This window comes from Rhipicephalus microplus, chromosome 2, assembly GCF_043290135.1.
Source record: "Rhipicephalus microplus isolate Deutch F79 chromosome 2, USDA_Rmic, whole genome shotgun sequence".
Classification (NCBI taxonomy): Eukaryota; Metazoa; Arthropoda; class Arachnida; order Ixodida; family Ixodidae; genus Rhipicephalus; species Rhipicephalus microplus.
In genome coordinates, this window is record NC_134701.1 from 203,047,250 (window position 1) to 203,066,818 (window position 19,569).

The 19,569-nt window shown below is 45.7% G+C and overlaps 1 protein-coding gene across 1 annotated transcript in view; it reads left to right on the forward strand.

Annotated features, from left to right (window-relative positions):
- Positions 1-3,313, forward strand: part of LOC119169595 (cell adhesion molecule Dscam1-like) — a 354,684-nt gene extending 351,371 nt beyond the window's left edge. The window contains exon 28 of the mRNA XM_075887261.1: positions 2,919-3,313. Coding sequence (XP_075743376.1) covers positions 2,919-2,974 — 56 coding nt within the window. The 3' untranslated portion in view covers positions 2,975-3,313. The remainder of the gene's footprint in view (positions 1-2,918) is intronic.
- The last annotated feature ends 16,256 nt before the right edge of the window (positions 3,314-19,569 follow it).

Below are 19,569 nucleotides of genomic sequence, written 5' to 3' on the forward strand. Positions count from 1 at the left end.
GAGGGAGGCAAATGTCACGTGCGTCCTCCGAAAAAGACGAAGGCGACAGCGCATACGCGCATCTGCACGCTTTTATGCAGAACGCAACAACGAGAAAGACGAGGAACTCTCTTTTGCGCGCGGTTAATAAATAGATCGACCCGCTGCTTATCTCAGCGTCTTCAAGTACGACCTCTGTCTTGACGTCGCGACAATATATAATTAAAAATGCTGGCACTAAGACTCTCTACTTGCTTCATTTTGTTTTGCCAAACTGCACTGGCAAAAAACTTTCATAGCTGCATCCAGTAGGTTTGTGGGATCGGCGAGAGGCAGATGTAGCAGACGACACTTGTGTGCGTTGGAGACCGCAGGCGCGCTCACTCTCCTCCCACGGCGGAAAGCAAATACTTCTGTGCGTCGCCACCAGAATAGGTGCGCGCACGTTCGCCAACTTCCCCTTCCAGGGTGACATTATCGCGGTGCGCCCTCGCGCTGGCACCAGCCCCGAGTTTCCCCTCCCGTCTTTCTTGCTCCTTGGCCAAGACTTGGGCGCCATCGTGTTTGCTCTAGAAAAACTTGCCAGTGTGAAAACATGTGAAAAATTACTGCCGTTTTATCTTACCTTTTCAGCAAAACATTTGTTCAATCGTCTTTGGTGGCCAAGATATATTGCTTACTAATTCGAGTTGATGACAACACTAATCCTATAGCTATATACCCAAGAATGGAAATTTATTTAGGAAACAACATTATTTGGTTTCTTAAGATCAAATCTTTAGTTCTATTTAAACATGAACAAAGTTTGTTATACCACGGCATTCTGGAAATTCGATATGAAGGACGTGAAAGATGTCAAGGACTCAAAATTTCAAGTCTGTATATAATAGTGTAAAGCATCAAGTGTCTGGAGGCACTTATCAACCATTCTCATTTGTAGTGGCCTGGAGCAACCCGTATATGGTAGAAAATACTCGTGCGTAGCCTGTAGCAGAAATAGAGGAATAATACAGATAGACTGCACATGAATTGTGAGGTCTAGTACATCATAAACACATTGGAAGACCATACTACACAATCTGGAAAATACGACAATGGTTATTTGAACTAACAGACAAGAAAGTTAGGGAAAGTACTGGGGATTTAATTTATAGGTACCATGAATCAAATGAAAAAAAAAAAAAGAAGTGGACTACAAGATCACTTCTGCTTGCAGGGAGCGAACCTGCAACCTTTATACTCAATTACAGCTTTCCTTGGCATTGGAGCGAAGGCTACAGAGCCAAATTACCTGAATCCTACCGCCAGTGAATGTAGCTCCACAATGACGCTCGTTTTTTCATTGTGAAACATAAAATTTTTTTTTTGTTTTCTTCGTGAATTTATTCGAGACAGAGTGCAGCTCACTCTATTAAAATATTTGTAATTGCTTTGATTTATTCGTTGTGACTTCGTGTTTTTGACTGCATGAGAAAGTCCTGCCTTTTTACATGCACCGCAAACGCTAAGCAACGTCTGTGTCTACATGAAACGCTGACGGTGCGCCCCCGTCACTTTCCACGGCTTTACGAGACGTACGCCGAAACAGACTAATTCGCGTAGTGCTACATTGGCAGAAGCTCCGCCTCCGTAGCTTTCCCTTCAGTGCCAAAAAAAGTTGGTGCCAAGTATGGCGGGATTGGTTTCGGCCCTCCCCCCCCCCCCCCCCCCGGCTAGTTACCTCTCTCTTCGTCCACTTCACTTTTTTCGCATGGAAAGGACACTAAAGAGCAAAACAATTTTTCGCACATTAGTAGAGTACAATTTCACAATCCCGAAAACACCACTCTTTCCGCGACCTGATGCTTAGTAAGCAAGAAAACGCGCGAAAAGAAAATGCGACTGGCGACACCACTTTTAGATTCTCACACCAAACACGCTGATGTAATAAATGTAATAAATAACAATTAAATACATCATAAGTCGTGGATGCCATAGGCATAGCACGCAAAGTTTCAAAAAATTTCGAGGCAATGCAAGGAAATAGCCAAAACTACATTTTCAGATGTTTTATGTCATGAGCGGAGATTTTTGTGCGAAATTCTAAAATGAAACTTCAACCTTGTTTTTCTCCGCTAATAATGCACTTATGATAGCGAGACATGTGGCATTAGAGTTTTCAGACGACAGTTTGTAAAACTAAATTGTCATTTTTTCTCTTTAGTGTGCCTATAATATCATAACAGCAGTTCCCTCTATTTTTCTTAGTTTTCTAGTCTGTTCTAAATAATGTTTTGTTTAACAAAGAAAAACGAGCCCATAAATATTCTTCTTCTTTTGTTCAATTAAGAAAATAGTGCTATTTAGCCCATCTACATGACAGTGAGACAATGTTGAAGGAGTCACATTCTAAACAGAATCATGCGATGACTGCTCACCATTCTATTTGCAGTGGCAGCCGCTGGAAAATGAATCTAGCAAGCCTTTATCGCACTTTTTGTATGGTGAACTTTTTGTATGGCCTTATTACTAATTATATTGCACTAAGGAAGCAAAGTTTGTGACGACTTAGCTAACATGAAACTATTTATCGATATTTCCAACATTGTGGTGGGAGGACAAAACCACAGAGTTATAAGTGTTCATGGTGAGGACGTCTGTCGGTCTTTCGAAAAGACATAAGAGCTGTAGGGTTTTGAAAGAGTTGATGAGCAGAAGTTTCAAAGTAGCAGTCGCTAGAGAGTGAACACCTTAGCTGCAATAAAGAAAACTTACAGCTTCAGAAACAGCCCGCAAGTTGCAATATGCCTAACTTTTTTAATTCTACATGAAACTGCAAATAGTACTTCCCAAAACATGTCTGCACGAGACTGAGTGATTGGTGTGTTAAAAAAACAGTCTTTGTGCGCACTTGACGCTCGTTTCTTAACTAGGCTTTCTTTCCCCCCCCATCTGCACAGCCAAGCATTTGGAAGCACTGGGAATTCACGTCACTCCAGGCTACGGCATAACCTGAGACTTACTGCAATCTCAAGATCCAATCGAAGTGAGGGAGACGTGTGTGTGAATCGCTCCCATTTGGTTGTCCTCACAAAACTGCACAGAAGCTACGCACCGCACGAACTCTGCTGCAGCCGGTGTGTGCGTTATTGATTGTTGATTCTTGCTCATCGACATTCTTGACCCACTCCCCGTCAAGACTGCTGGCGTGCTCTTGAGCTCGGGCGCGAGGACCCAGTGTGTTCTAAATGGGAGCCTGCATATCGTGCCTCAATGGAATGAGTCTGTGCTGCATTTCTGTAGATAATTGCGGTAGAAGAAAAACAATCTCTTTTTGTCATGAACAACTGCACATTGCTGCGTTTTGCCAGTACATTCACACTGCCAGTTAGGTCCTCATAGTAATATGGCACTGCCCCAGAATCATTATTTTACGCTGACAGATATCATGGAAGGAGTAATAAGAAAAGCCAAGCTACACTTAAACATCACTACAATAAAGTGGCATTTTACACGAAAAGAAGTTTTTTTATATCTGGAAATTAGTTATAAAGGTATATTCTCAACACTATAAATATATTACAAGACTATTGATAATTCATTTCGTTATGTCCAGGTTTGTTATATTGTAGTTTGAGAGTACTTGGTATGAATGCATTTTGGAATAGCTTGAAAATTAAGGGACTCAGTATAGAAAGACGCTACATCGAGTGATCGCCTTTCTAGCCTGTGTTCCTGTGTTTTTACTCTACAACATTTTCTCTGCATTTCTCATACGCCTACTTTGTTGACCCCAGTCATTTATGCATTATTAAGTTTTCTCTCTCATATTGTTGCAACCACTAAATACTAAACCTTGTGGACTTCTTTCTTATCTTTTCATTTGTTTTAAATCGAAAGACTGGTCTTTTATGCATGCAGGCATGAGGATGTCCTGCTTTACGTGACTACCTTCAGTGACGAGAAAGTGCGAGCACCTGCGCATCTCTGTAAATAAAATTAAGACTGGTTTATGAGAAAGCTGTTAACATAGCAAAATATTTATGGTGCTGACAAGTTACTAAACCCACTGACAAGTTACTTAATGATAGAAAAAATGAAAAAAGCAAAAGTTCACGAACTGGGCGATTCTGTCCCAGTACTCATAACAGTTTTTTTTTTGCTCTATGTTACCAGTCCGTCAGTAGAGTCGCGAGCCTTATCTGCACAAGGTTTTCATTTCATGGTACCGCTATCCGTACCCTGAACATAGGTTCATGAGGAGAGTTCTTCCCCTCCCCCCCAACCCCCCAATCATAATTATTTGGCGGTGGTGCCAAGTCTGCCTCATACATTTACTCAAGTGAACCTGGGCTGTCATTGTTTAAAGTGCTGTGTTATAGTCTAATCAGTGGCCATACAGAAGCTCATAAAGTTTATTGTGTTGAAAGTTTTAGCCCACATCATACAAGATGAGGCCTTGGAAGGAAGATGATAATATTGACTTAGTCAGAAATTCTAAACTTGTGTAACAGAAGAACTGCTTGTGACTTTCTTTGATGAAGCTTCCTCCTGCCTATACTGGAACGGGTGCCACAGTAACGTGTATTTCAGCTAGCAGTGAAAGAATTGTCATGGAGTCATTTTCACATCTGTTTTTGTAGTCTGCCTTGCACATGTTTCATATGCTGCTTACACAATTGCTGTGTTAAATATCGTTGGTACGCTGTGAAAACGTGAACGAAAAAGGACGTAGGCAGTTAGTTTTCTTGGCATATTAGGTGCAACATACAATGCTGCTTATTGCATCGCTTAAAAAGGCTGTTTCTCTTTCCGAAATTCTACGATGAATGGTATGAGATTTTTACAGATAAATTTATTCCGCATGCTTGTGGATGCGTTGAAGTTGTTTGTGTGCGGGAGTGTGAGTTAAAGTGTCAACGTGTGGATCGAGAGCACATAGACGCTACTACGTGATGGATGCAGGTTCGATATTTTCATAAAAAAAATCTAGATCTTTTGTACATATATGTACATAAGTCATGTTAAGCTTTATCAAGAGGTGATGTTTTACATACGATGTACTGAAAAGAGGATGTGCGCTGCTAGAATATTAACATTTTGGTTTTACATTGAAGATGCCCAGAGTATGCTGTTGTGAAAAGAAAGAACAGGCATTTTTTTATGAGCCAAATCAATACTTGTTATTGTGCTAGGCATTATGGCAGTTGACCGTACATGCACTTATAAAAATTGCTGAACGAATACGCATTTTTGTTTAAATTGTCGCGGAATTTCCTATTACTAGAGTGCTTCATGTTATAGTGTCGTTTCAAGCTGGAAAAAATGTCTGCTTTGCCTAAATAAAGTTCTGCATTGATGACTTGCATTGGCTTATGGTGCAAGATTTGATTAGCTTTCTTAGCTTCAAAATTTTTAACGACTTGGTGTCATAACCAAAAGCCTAGTGTTGCCTTACTTCCAAAGCCTGTATTGCTTGCTTCGTTAGCTTGATAGTTCATTTATTAACATTTATTGTCAATGTCTAAACTTAGCTGGAGATGAACCTGGTCACACTAGGGGAGAAGTTGACGTGGTTGGTCAGTGCAGTGACATGGCAGCAGCTGTGTGCTATGAGACGAAAAATGCTCAACATAATGATCACGAAGGAATCAGTGGCAACTTAGAAATTGAGCATGAAAGCCTAAATGTTGGTTCATGTACAGATGCACTTCTCTAGAGCAGCGGAGCCCGTGGCTTTGGATGCTGTAGTTGTCCAGGTCTGTTAGGCCGCGTTCACACTGAGCATTCCGGCCGCTGAAAGTGCACCGAATTCGGTTCGGCGGCGGCGAATTCCGCCGAAAGGGCCCTTTCAGCGCCGATCACTCTCGGACCGATTTTTGCGACGTCTGCCGCCGAATCGGTCACCGCGGACCAATAGGAGCGCTGGTCAAGAAATTTTAAAAAATGGTGGCCAAGCCCTACTCACTTGTTATGCTGCAGTGCACGGAACTGAATGTTGAAACGAATGGGAGTTTAACCTACTCTGTGCCTACTTCACCTCCGTATTTCGTGAAAGAGGTGACCGAGCTTGCTGTTGGCGTGACCGAGCTTGTTGCGGTCTTGCAAAGCAAAACGAACCCACCAACGCCGCTGGCGTCGGTGGTTTTTCTGCTCTTCGTGCATTACAAGACAGCCACTTGCCAGCAAAGTAAGCAGTACTGTCTTTTTTGCTTCTTGCGTACGAGAATCGTCGAAGTATGCACCACTGGATAGCGTAGTAGCGTTTGTGAGCCGCGACAACAACTGGGTGACAGCGCATCCATCCCGCTTTCGCCCCGTAGTAGATGGCATATTCGGCGGCGCGGGGCACGTCCAGTGCGAACGACGCTGTGTTTCGGCGGCACGGTAATTTCGGTCGCTGTAGAAAGCGGATGTTTCAGTGTGAACTAGGCATTACATCATTCTAGCTACATCATTACAGCATAGGTCTCTGCATATTCTGCAGAAAGCAACAGTTGATGCACCCAGCTCGGCACTCTAGACAAGTGTCATGCTGTCTGTTCTGCTCAGCTCTGGGCTGCACACCTGAGCAGCACAAGTCATGCATCTCTGACGCCACTCATAAGAAAGCGACTCGGAACAAGACCTGGCGCCTTCGATCGTGGAACATTGCTTACTTGAGCATGCGACCGATGAGCTCGTGGTTACGCACATACTGGAAGTGGACAAATGCTTGCAAATGCCATCACGACAGAACTAAGGACCAGTGCGTTGAGCATGACCACCACGTGGGCGATACATGATGCGTACGTCAATTTGGCAAACTCGGTGAAGTCAACGTTCTTCGACTAGTACCGTAAAGGCACCAAAGTAGCTGTCGCATTCTTCTAGAAGTCTCGGCATCGGCCGCGTGCCGGGACTCGCCAGGCTTCCAATGAACCAGGTTTTAATGGTGGAGAAGGCCGTTGTCTGTCGCTTCTTGGTGGCTTCAGCGGTGGCTGGTGCAGATGTGACGGAACCGATTTTAGCCCTCGTGAAACCACACTTCTACTACAGTGACCAGCTCAAAGCTAGTGCTTTTGCGTTTCTATGTATCACAAAGTTTTATAACAATGTTAATAAAGCCCATCGCGTTTCACATCACCCGTGAACTTTTGACCGCTCCCATATACATGTATCCGCATAACAACACCCATTTTGGACACGATAAAACTAAATTAGGTGAACTGCACATATAGATAGTCAAAGTGAATGCTAATATCACATAGGTGCTGTGACGTAGGTTCAGTCTCATTGCCACCGTCAACATGTGTCGGCGCCCCCTGATCTCGGTGCTCGCGCCGAGGGCCCGTGTCGTACATCACCTCCTGTGAGCATTACTGTACGTGTTTTTAAGGAGTGGAGCATCTTAAGACCGCATAATGTCGCTCCGTCATAAACCGCCATTCGGCGTCTACAGCAGATGTAAAAACCGAAACATCTGAACTACAAAAAGGTTATCAAAAGGCTGTTAACCAGAAGAAAATAGAAGGCCACCACACCTGAAAAACACCGATATTAAGCTATCTTTTGATCAAAGCATATGACAGGACAAAAAGTTAACAAGAACAAAATAATTTGAGAGCACGTTATGCGTTAAAGAACCCCAGGTGGTGGAAATTTCCGGAGCCCTCCACTATGGCATCTCTCATAAACATATGGTGGTTTTGGGATGTTAAACACCGCATATCAAACGAGAACAAAACAAAAGGCTATTAACTAGAACAAAATGGCCAGAATTCGTGATCCGATGCACACTGCTTCGCCCCATCATCAGTATTCAACCCGTGGATATGCATAGATTTTTTGTAACGCGAGAGTGTTTTATGCAAAGTCCATCACGGCTCCAAGACGGATATTATGCTGTAAAATATTTACTAACAGATTGCAAAGAAAAAATTGGCCCCGTATCTGCATGTTATACTGCAAATGTCGTCGAAAGACATTAGTCTTGCGTGTGGAGAGAGTGAACAAAACGTTTATTTGATGTTCTGCGCGACAAAATCGGTGAATGGTATTCTGGAGGCGCTGCGTTAGAGTGCTTCTAGCGTGCAGCGGAGGCGACCGAGCGCATCAAGTCACATCACACGTGAGCCATGAGCGCTATCTGGCAGTTATCTTGGAAAACGGAGTACGTGGCTCTTGAGACGGGCGTGTGCAGGTGATAAGGTGCAGAACGCAAGGCGACGCGTAGGTGCCACCACCTGTCGATTTAGCAAAGCGTTAGAAACACCCGCATTTTCGTGCAAGCGTTCCATGGTCAGCGCGCGTGATAAACGCTACGGTACTCAGAATTACTTATGGATGCCTTTTCCAGTAAAAGCCGCACATACAGTATATATACGTGTTGTTATGTTGCCTCAGATATTCGCAATAATTGCTTTTTCATTGACAATCGCACAAGTATGAACGCTGAATCTTGAGCAATATTGGTGGGCGCTGCAGATGGGGTCGACCATTTGGGGTATCGTCTGGTGCCGTTATAGGTACCCAGTACCGTTAAGGGTGGACAAACAGACAAATGTACAGATAGACAGACAAAATTTTATGCGTCGAAGGTCCCCAAGGAAGACTATCGTCTTTAAAAAAAACGGCAACGAAAAGTTCCGCCAGCAGCGACCTCGTGCTCCTCAGCGCACGAGGCCGCGAATCGTTAACGGCGAGAGCTCGGAAGCTTCAGCGCGCTGTCGTAATCAGTAGCGAGATGGTACGACAGACGTGCGTTGGGCGCTCCCGCGGCCTGACCACACGCACACGTAGCCCGTGGCTTTCTGACACGGTGCCGCGCCCTCGCTACAGTGCACTAGAGGAGGGGCTAGTGCACTGTACCCTCGCCCTGTAGAGAGAGAAGGCGAGCGGCTACGCAAAGGTGCGCAACACCACCTAGAGGGAGTCAATCTCGGTGGCGTTGAGTTGCGCACATTTTCTCTCTTCATAAGAAGAGGGCGTCACGCCACGTAAAAAAAAAAAAAAAACAATGGCAGCATATCCACGGGGTGAATGATGGAGAGTGGGGTGAAGCGTCCGTCCATTCGTTCTTGCTTCCGTCCGTTCATGTGTCCGTCTGTGTGACCTTCCGCACGCCCATTCGTGCGTCCATGCATCCGCCCCTGCGTCCGTCCATGCATCCATACGTCCGTGCAGCCATCCGTGGGTCCATCCATGCATCTGTCTGTGTGTCCGTTTGTCCATCTAGTCAACACTCCCAGTACGACCATATCGCATCTTTTCATCATATATTCCGCATATAGAAGCACCGCCATTCTGCGGACATTCCAAAGGCGAAACGAGAGGTGGCACACGCACACTTTCTTACGGCTTGCGCTTCGGGTCTTCTTCCCACCTTTAACCACCTCGAGTTCATGGTATATACTAGTTCACTGTATTCATGGCACTGTGGCCCAACGCTCGCTAAACCTTTCTAAAACCAAAGAGGTTACGCCCAGCGAGTATGACGTAGCAACTTTTTCTTGTCAGATACTGCTCAATGTACATGCCAATGGCTGCTAATGGGGAATGAGAGACAGGCGAATTCGGCTTTTAGTTAACGCGCACGCTGTGAATTTTGTATTGTTCAACAACGGAAAGGAGAAATCTTCCACCGGTACCACCTTGCAGGTCAAAGCGTAAGACATGTTACGCACTACTACGAGAAACGAACCGTTGCCGCTGTAAAGAGGGGCGACTGGTACGTTTGGTCAGGCGTCGTGCCGCATCACCTCGCGCGTCGCTCGTTGCTGCAGCCGCATTTACGAAAGGAGCGTGCCGCTCACACACGAAGAATTGTGACAGTTGTTTGTCCGCGCTGTCCTGTGTATGCCCATTTCGTGCGTGATTTCCGATTGACGCGTGCGCTGCAAGTTTGGAGCGGCAGCGCTTGCCATTCTTCGCGTGACGTTGCAATTTGTTACTGCAGCATTCATTCCTTTGCCCTATGGCTGAACAATGCACAATGACACCTAAACTACCTCAGCGAGGACACAATTCACTTTCGTGTTGTACCGATTTCTAGAAAGAGGGACCATCCACGTTTTTTTCTGCTCAGCTTTGGTATCGAAAACTGTTCGGCGATGCTTCTGTTCGTCTTTCAAACTAAATGTTTTGTGTTGAAGGTTCTGTACATTTGCACTATTAGAAAGAATAGACGTTTTATGAAAAGTTGTTGCACGTGACCTTTAACTGCACGAACGAACAGCCTTGCTGTCAAATGCGTCTGACGCGCACCTCGTGCGCGCAGCCTTCAAGCCAGGTGAGTCCGGGACCAGGTGAGTCCGATTCCAGGTGAGTCCGGTTCAGAATAATGCTGGTGAGAACGAAATGGGAACGTGTCGTTTTTCAAGCTGGCTTCGACATCCGTTTTCTTCGTGACCCGAAGGTACGTGTATTTGTATTGCATATTTTAAAGCTGTGTCAATGGTCCCATCTCCACCATGTTCCCTTCTTGCACTTAAATGAAGGTGTCATGTGTGCTTTTGACTTCTTGGCGTAAGCCCTGGCTTTAAAAAAAAAAAACACGTGTGTGGCAGTACGTTGTCAGAGGAAGCGTTTTTTCTTCAGTGTCGGTAAACCTTTTGCTATTGGTCATTAGCGCTGCGGATTTGTTGCATTACCTCTATTTACTTGGTTGAGAAAAATGAGAAGGAATAATGCTAGTGCATTCTTTAGTGCATCTCTTTTGTGCATAGTATTTTTTTGCCGGTGTTCCTACCACTTCATTGCGATATTATAATTTTGCGTTAGTCTCGTGAGCACCTTAACCTAACATGTTCCCCTGAAATTTAGATGCGTGCAGACATTTACGGTAAAGCCCTTTCTTACTTGGTTTTCAGGTGTGTGAGCTTTACTTGTAAGCTATCGAATATTTAAGAACCATTGCCAAAAATATACCGATCCAAGAGCTGGCAGTGCAGCAGAAATGCCCACGGGGGCTACACGGTTTACTATAGACTATTATGGCCGTCGTCAGTAGGCGCCATGCTGTCGCTGAGAAACGTAGCCGGGCAGCGCTCCCACGCCCGGAACCTCAGTTTCTCGGATCCAGCGGCGGGGAGCGACTAAGGGATTAGAAGAAGGGCCGAGAGCCGATGTCCCTACAAGAAATTCTCCGGGCCAGCTTGTTTAGCGAGACGGCGAGACATACCGACCACACAGGTCGTGTCTCCGCGATTCAAGTGTCTACTCCTTGGCTGCCCTTCCAGGGAAAGACGGAAGAAGCAACCTACCCGCCAAATTGTTCCGGGAGAGAACCCCGTTTCCCCTCTTCTCAGAGAATTGAGTTGGGAGAGGCAATAACTATTCGGCGGACCGTGCGTTACTGACTGGTGCCCTCTGGGTGGTGTATTGTGTATGTGATTAGTGCTGCGATCAAGGAGGAGGAGCCCGACAGGGCTTAAAACGACGCCGCAGAGTGCTGGACGTCGCTCTGAACCATGTAATGGCTCAACCACCAAGGTCGTGGTTTGTGAAACTCTCAACCTCTCTATGCTGTAAAGACGTGTAAATAGTGCCATAAACCTGTTCGTTTTTCGTATCCCCATGTTGTCAGCATTAGTTTACTCAACCCGAAGCTACACCACGCTACCGCAAGAGACCGGGTAGACTCCGGTCCGCAACAACTGGTGATCAGCGGTGGGATCCGCAACAAGACGCAGTACTAACATTTTTCCCAGGCCCTAAGTTATCTGACCGACTACGCACCACTGCGCGAAGGGCCAGAGCAAAAGAGGAAACGCCGCTCCATGTGTCGGTCACAAGATATTTTTGTGAAACGGGAGATTTTGTTTTCTCTTGCAATGGTCATCACCCTGATATTGTGCTGAATAACATACTTGTGGCAGCAGCACACGTTCGCCTCAATAACTACGTGTTTATGAAGGCAGGTGATCGAAAGAGTACGAATAAAACTGCAGAAACTTTGCAAATGAGTATGAACATTTTCTCTACATGATTTAGATAATGTGTGTGTGCGTGCGTGTGTAAATAATTGAAGAATAAATTAAGTTTATGTTACTTATTTCGTTACATTGCATTAAGTTTATCTTACCTATTCCATCACTTTGTTGGTTCATCAAAGTTTGCTCTTATAGATCGACCATGCATTCCATAGCGTCAATCTTTGACTTTTTCGTGGAAGAAATTGCGCGCAGGTGAATCTCCAAACGCTTTCAAGCGCAATCCACTACTTAAACCGGCACATTGTTTTACCCATAAGCTGTTAAGCATGTCAAAATCGCCGCGAACGCTTCATCTTTTAACGGAAAACGATAGTGGCAATGCATTCACTGCGTCCCGTACGCGTTCTCACTGGGGTAAAACGAGTGACGTCACGGCGACAGTGAGCAGGCCTGATAATATTCTTCTAGGTGGCATTAGCTGACCTGCAGTGCATGTCGTAAGTAGCGTTCATTGGCGAATCGCTGCGTGGATGAGCAACGCTTGACACTATAACTTGCTGAGTCGTAAGAGTTCATAATGACACGGCAAGCGAAGTTAGACAAGCAAATGGTATTAGGTAACCGTAATAAGAATAATACCAGGGGTTGATTTGATTGACATGTGGGGTTTAACGTCTCAAAACCACCATATGATTACGAGAGACGCCGTATAGTGGAGGGCTCCGGAAGTTACGACCACCTGGAGTTCTTTAACGTGCACCGAAATCTGAGCACATGGGCCTCGAGCCCTTTCGCCTACATTGAATATGCGGCCGGGATTCGATGACCCGATCTGCGGGTCAGCTTGCGATTGTTTAAGCCACTAAACCACCGTGGCGGGCACACACGCAAGCATCACGACAACTACTGTTGTTATAAATTTATGTATTATCTATACCGAGGGGTCTCTTTGCTGACCACGTGGCAATGTTGGCATCTTTTGAACGGCTTGCTGGAAACGTTTTCCAGTTTATTCGTTTTACTGATCGTGTGTAAACTGCGCAGCACATTTACACATCTACAATGGCAAGTTTTTGCATGATCTGTCGACCGTGCGCAGCGAACTTCAGCCAATGAAAGGACTGCGTTCGACAATATCGGACATACATTCGCATATATTCCTACGGAAAGCTGTCGGCTCAGTTCAGATTCGTTGCCGAAAAATGAGTTCCGTACTGTTTTTTTCTGCAACAGAGCCATCGCGACCATGCCACTAGAGGTGTACTGTAGGCACGTAATGTATCTTGTGCCGCAGCTACTACGTCAGAATGCACTATGCCAGAATGCATGATATCATAACTGGTTATTGTTACCACTACTCTATATATGTGAAGAGGTGTACATAGGGTCAATAGATGGGCAAGGATGAGAAAGTTTACCACTGCAAGTGTGCATAGCCTTCTGATTCCTCTGTAGATCTCTTCCACTGCTCGTGAAAATTATGGCGTGCATTATGTAGTATATATACTCGCGGTAAACTACCTTTTTTTTGTGACGAAGTGAAGGTTACTGCGCCAAATCACGTGTATCCTACCGCTAATGAATGTAGTCCACAACCGAGTCTGTTTTTCACGGGTGCCGTATTTGAAATATGCCTTAATTTCCTACATGTAGCAATTTTAGACGCCAATAAGCACACACGAGCGAGATATTTGCACTTCTTTTAGTTTTGTCATCGTTACTTTGGGTTATAACACGCGTGTGAAAGTCGCGCCTTTTCCCCGTATATACCTCAAACGTCGAGTGACGTCTATTTCGTATATCAGCTATAATTGCGCGAAGCCATCACTTCCCATAGCGCAACGAGACACGTGCTGAACCGGACGATATCGTGTAAGAATACATGTGCAGAAGCTCCGCCCGCGTAGCTTTCCCTTCATTTTCAAGAAAAGTCTGTGATTATTTATGCCTGGTGGCCGATGGCGCGGGCTGGATTAAACGATCAGAACGTACGCAAAAGTTTGCGTTTACTTGTGGGGAACGTCAAATAACCCTAAGTACTTGACTGTTATGTTGTAAAGAGTTTAAATTAATATCGTTATACGTCACAAAACCACGAGTTGATTTATTTATAGTATCTGCCACTCCAGAGCCATCGGTATGCGATCGCCGCGGCTATAGGAATGAAACCGTGACTTTAGGTCAACAGCCAAGCATCATGCCCACTGTTCCACCGAGGCGAATTCTGTAAAGAGTTGAATAAATATAACCAATCTACTCAGTCGACTCGCACTCGCAGCTGCCGCACAAGGGCCTTTCGAAGTTTGCGCTTTTGACAAGCGCAAAACCTCTATATAGCACGCCGCACAAATTCATGCGCGTGCGCTATACGGTAACAAGCGGATCGCTGTTCCAACCGACATGCAGAAAAAAAAAAATTGGCCCCGTATCTGCATGTAATCTGCAAATGTCATCGAAAGACGATAGTCTAGCGTGTGGAGAGAGTGATCAAAACATTTATTTGATGTTTTGCGCAAGAAAATCGGTGAATGGTATTCCGGAGGCGCTGCTTTAGAGTGCCTCGAGCGTGCAGCGGAGGCGAACGAGCGCACCAAGTCACGTCACACGTGAGACATGAGCGCCATCTGGCAATTTCTTTTGGAAAACGAAGCGCGTGGCCGTGCGCGCCCGTCTCAGAAGTGATAAGGTGTAGAATGCGTGGTGACGGGTAGGTGCCACCACCATCTCGTCTTAGCAAAGCGTTGGAAACACTCCCCGTTCCGTGCAAGCGTTGCATGGTAAGCGCAACGTGATAAGCGCTACGGTCCCTACAATTACTTATGTATGCCTTTTCTAGTAAGAGACGCATATGCAGAATATATGCGTATTGTTATGGTGCCCCAGACATGCGCAATAATTGTTTTTAATGAACAATTGCACAAGCATGAACGCTCAACCTTGAGCAACATTGGTGGTCGCTGCGGATGGGGTCGGCCGTTTCAAGTACCCGATGCCGGTAAGAGTGGACAAGCAGACAAACGTACAGACCGACAGACAGACAGATAGACAGACAGACCAAAATTTTTGCGCCGAAGGTCCCCAAGAAAGACTATCGTCTTTGAAAATACCAGGTGGGAAATAGCGGACGTCGCCGGCATGGCTTATCTGATCCAGACGGTCGCTGGTCGCTACTACGATAGCGTCTTATCAAGTATCCGCGTCTTTAGCGCTACGGGTTGAAGCGCTCTCCGGCAGCGCAGACATTTTGGAATTATGCTCGCGGGTGGCAGCTGCTTGTCCCACCTTTAGTCCGTGGAGCCTCTGGTTCGATGGCTGCATGGTTGTTAGAAAATTCAGTGTGTTTCGCTCCCAAAGAAACAAGAGGATATCCGCATTGCTTTCGGCTTCACAGCAACCTCGAACCAAGGTGAGTGTGTAGTACCTACTAGTTTTCTTGTGCCTGCCACTCCAAGACATATCCCGACTCGTGTGTAAATATATGTTGGCTTCATCTGCCTGCTTCAGAGGATGTATGCTTGCACCTTTTGAGGTATAGCATGTTGCGTCTCGCGAAGCAGCTGTTTCGGCGAGTGAAGCCGACAGTACTCTCGTGAACAACACGAAGATTTGGCTGGAAGGTTAGAACTTTACTTGAAAGGCACTCAGGACAAGTGAGTTCCTTCCTGCAGTGGGGCAGGTCGGCTGGGAACATAAGCGTGGTGTTTTGACTATAATTGCGCTGGGGGAGGAGGGCAAGCAGAGATTGCGGGGGAATGGGGGGGGGGGGGGGGGGGCTCACTTTTTCCCACATTCATCGTGCTGCTCCTGCTTGTCGAAATGTTCCGAACAAGAATGTCCACCTACTTGCATGTGCAGGGCAACCAATTAACTAGTTGTAAGTCGCCGCTTTGCGTGTTCATCATCTTCTCGGTGTTGCGGTGTGGTTCCCCATCAATCAGTCTGTTTTCAGAAACAGTAGCGTATCAGTATCTTTATCTTTATTTTCGAGTCTCTTTGTAGAAGTCGCTTGTAATTTTTTTCAGCGCCGTGTATATATATATATACACTTATTCGATTACAGCTGCGTAAGCGACAGCGTAAACGGCCATCTGCAGCGACCTTCTTTTTTTTCGCTATGGGCACCACGCATACTTTAGGAGCCGCCGCCATGCCGCCGCAGTCACGTTCTGCCTAGAGTGCTAAAGCGGCTCTGGTTACTGCGCCGTGCTTTGTTGCTTCGTTTGAGTCGTTTACTTCCCCGTTTGACTTCAAAAGACGGTAAATCGCTATTAGCCGTGAGAGAACTGTGGTGTTTGTGTGTATGCTTTTTTTTTCACCAGACTTCGTGTACCCTCATGTGAACACGGCCACATCAAATTCTTGGCGAAAACGACGAAAACGTTAAGCGAAACTGCGCGCTTGTAGCGTGGGCCGCTTCGCCCACTAAACGATCACAGCATATCACCCTAGGGATAACGCGCCAGCCAACTCGGCGGTAGCTTGAAACCACGATGTAAGAATACTTTAGGTGAGCGAACCCCGGGACTGTCAGCTGCCCGATGATGTTCTGCTTCGCAAAGATCCCGAGAGATAGCGCTACAAGCTTTGCCTCAGCCTTCCTCCGCAGGAATGTAGCGGCGCACATTTATCGTCGCCACAACACCCCCGCCTAACCGCCAACCTCCTCTCTTATCACCCCCTCTTTCGCGGCGCTGCTGTACGCGTGTCATGGGGTTTATATCGCGCGATAACCCGGTTTTCTCGTATTTCTAAACCATCGGCCACGTGCCGGATGTGCTTTGCAGAACTTGCCAGCAGCCCGCCATAGTTCTCAGTTCGGCGAGCCATCTATCGGCACGCCGCAAAACGAGAGCATAACTGGTCCCTGCTCGCCAAGTACTCGCTTCGCGGCGTTCGCTCACCTAGGGTATTCTTGCACCGTGCTTGAAACAGGTGACACCCGTGAAAAGAGTCACGCGGCCGCTGTAATGGTCTCATCGTGGAGCGGCGCCTTATGCTATGATATTTTTATTGTCTAACAATCGCGGCGCGCTGATTACGTTGATAACGCGTGCGGACCGTCACTCTGCCCACTGATCAAGCACGAAAAGCATTGGCATCCCAAAGGGCTTCGTTGGGCGACTGCTCCCCTGTTCAAGCGGCTGATAACATACTTCAAAATCTGCGCTTATTACTTCTAGAGGCGCCTTCATGAGTTACTTCGGCACGGAGCCGTTACAGCTTCTAAATATCGATGTTGTGATGTGCCCGAAGGTGTTGTTTAAATATAATCACGCGACTGGCTAACCTCCCCGTCTTTCCACTCAAACTTTCTTCCTAATCACCCGACAACGAAGGTAGCAATTCTGCATAGTTTAATACCACTGATATTTGCCATATTACCTATATATGTTATTTGGATGCGTCGTTGCACAAATATGGTACCTATAGTTACATATGGGTACAACGGTTGACATGCGACCGACCAATTTCATGCGGATAGTGCTACTGTCCCGCATAAACAGTGTCCAATGTTCCGATCACATGGATAATTCTCCTCCTCCGTCACCCTCTCTGGAAGCGTGCCGCATTCCAGGGCCAGATCAAGTGGCCCTGCTTTTAGAGTTCTACTCGTCAAACCTCACTGCCCTGCCCCTGTACCCCTGTTTTCTCACTGGAATTTGTCATATGCTGCCCTAGTCACATCACCTTGTAGGCATAAAACTTTACTTGGTGTCCTTGTCACCGGCTTAAAGAAGGAAGCTGAATGTCTTATTTTTGTTTTTCGAAGCAAATATAGTATTCTGGTCAGACATTTTTTGAATAAAGTGATTTTAGAGTGATAGCTGTAAATGTAACGAAAACGACAGGCTGAGTATGGTCTCCTTCTCGTGTTTTAAATGCGAAGCATTTCTTCGCGAACTTCGGCGACCTTGAGCGTATCTATCTATCTATCTATCTATCTATCTATCTATCTATCTATCTATCTATCTATCTATCTATCTATCTATCTATCTATCTATCTATCTATCTATCTATCTATCTATCTATCTATCTATCTATCTATCTATCTATCTATCTATCTATCTATCTATCTATCTATCTATCTATCTATCTATCTATCTATCTATCTATCCACCTACGACTTTTAGCTCTCCTGGCGGTTTCTATAATGGTATCGATACCAAAATCAGTATGGCTTAGAATGACTGTATAATGAGCCTAAGTGACTAGTAATAACAGGAAAATCTTGACATGTATGTCATAAATGTCATGATTCACATTTCATGGTCTTGCTGCTCTTGCGGCGGTTTCATTCACATGACATGTTTGCGGACTGGTATGGTATGACATGACTGCGTGGCGAACATAAGGGACAGATCCTAATATGAAAATAAAACATGCATGTCATGTAACAACATGATTACATGCCACACTTATGATGGGCTCACAGCTGTTTTGATAGTTTCGCATATACCGAATTCGGTATTAGGGAACGTGGATGGATGACGAAGCTATGTGACTGGTGCAATCATGATAATCATGAGATGTGTGTCATGTAACATGACTACTTGCCACGCTCACGATGCGCTGGCGGCCGTTTCGCTAGCTTCACGTGTACCAAATTTGGTATTACGAGACGTGAATAGATGATGAAGGTATGTGACTGGTGCAGTCATGATAACCATCAGGTGCGTGTCGTGTAACATGACTACATGCCACGCTCATGATGCGCTCGTGGCCGTTTTGTTAGCTTCACATATACAAAGTTTGGTATTACGGCACGTGAATAGATGACGAAAGTATGCGACTGGTGCAAATATGAAAATCATGAGATGTTATGGTCCCTTACAGAGGGACGTCTTTTTTCTTCGCCTTCAAATTCTGAGGAAGCGGAGTTAACTGTATGTGTGCGGTGCTTAGTTGGGGATGACTAGCGCTTGACTCTGTTAAGAAGCCCCTCATCACCCCGCATTCAAAAACGAGGAAGCGGTTTTCTCCTTGCCTTTTCTACCCTTTGCGTAGGCGATGCATCTTTCTCGTCACCTAATTCCTACGAGCACGTGTATACAGATTAAGCGCTGAGAGTTTAATCTACAAATATATCGTGATTGTCGGCTGCCCGTTATCTCCCCTAGGGCAGTCGAAAATACACAAAATGAAGTCAAATCAGTAGATCGCGCACGATACCTATGGGAGACAAAAAAAGAACGGATGAGCGGTTGCATGGTAAAGTGGTGGAGGAGAAAATTCAAATGTGACGTTTCGCGTATATAGAGCACTTGAGAGTTTACAGTCGTCAGCAAGTTCAACACGAACGCTTGGCAGCGTGTACTGAGACAGTTTGATTGACGCTAGTGCCGCGTACAGCTTTGGACTCTGTTGCCGAGATGTTACTAATGCATGCCGACATACTATCCAAACGTTCCGTGGTATTATCTCGGTGACAGTGCCTTGCGGCTTCCATCAGTCAAAGTACTCCAGATCAATCGTCACAGCGCACTATAAGACGTCATGAGAATCGCTGCTCTCGCGTTAGGAGAGAATAACGCGCTTGTTTTTTGCATTTTCAGAAGCTGGTGAGGCCATGAGGGGCTCTTCAACATAAAGCTCGACCTTAATCAGGACTAATGCATATAATATTTGCATATTCATCGCCCATGCTCTTTGACAATGGGGATGGGCACTACACTGCGAAGTCAACGAGTATGAGCTC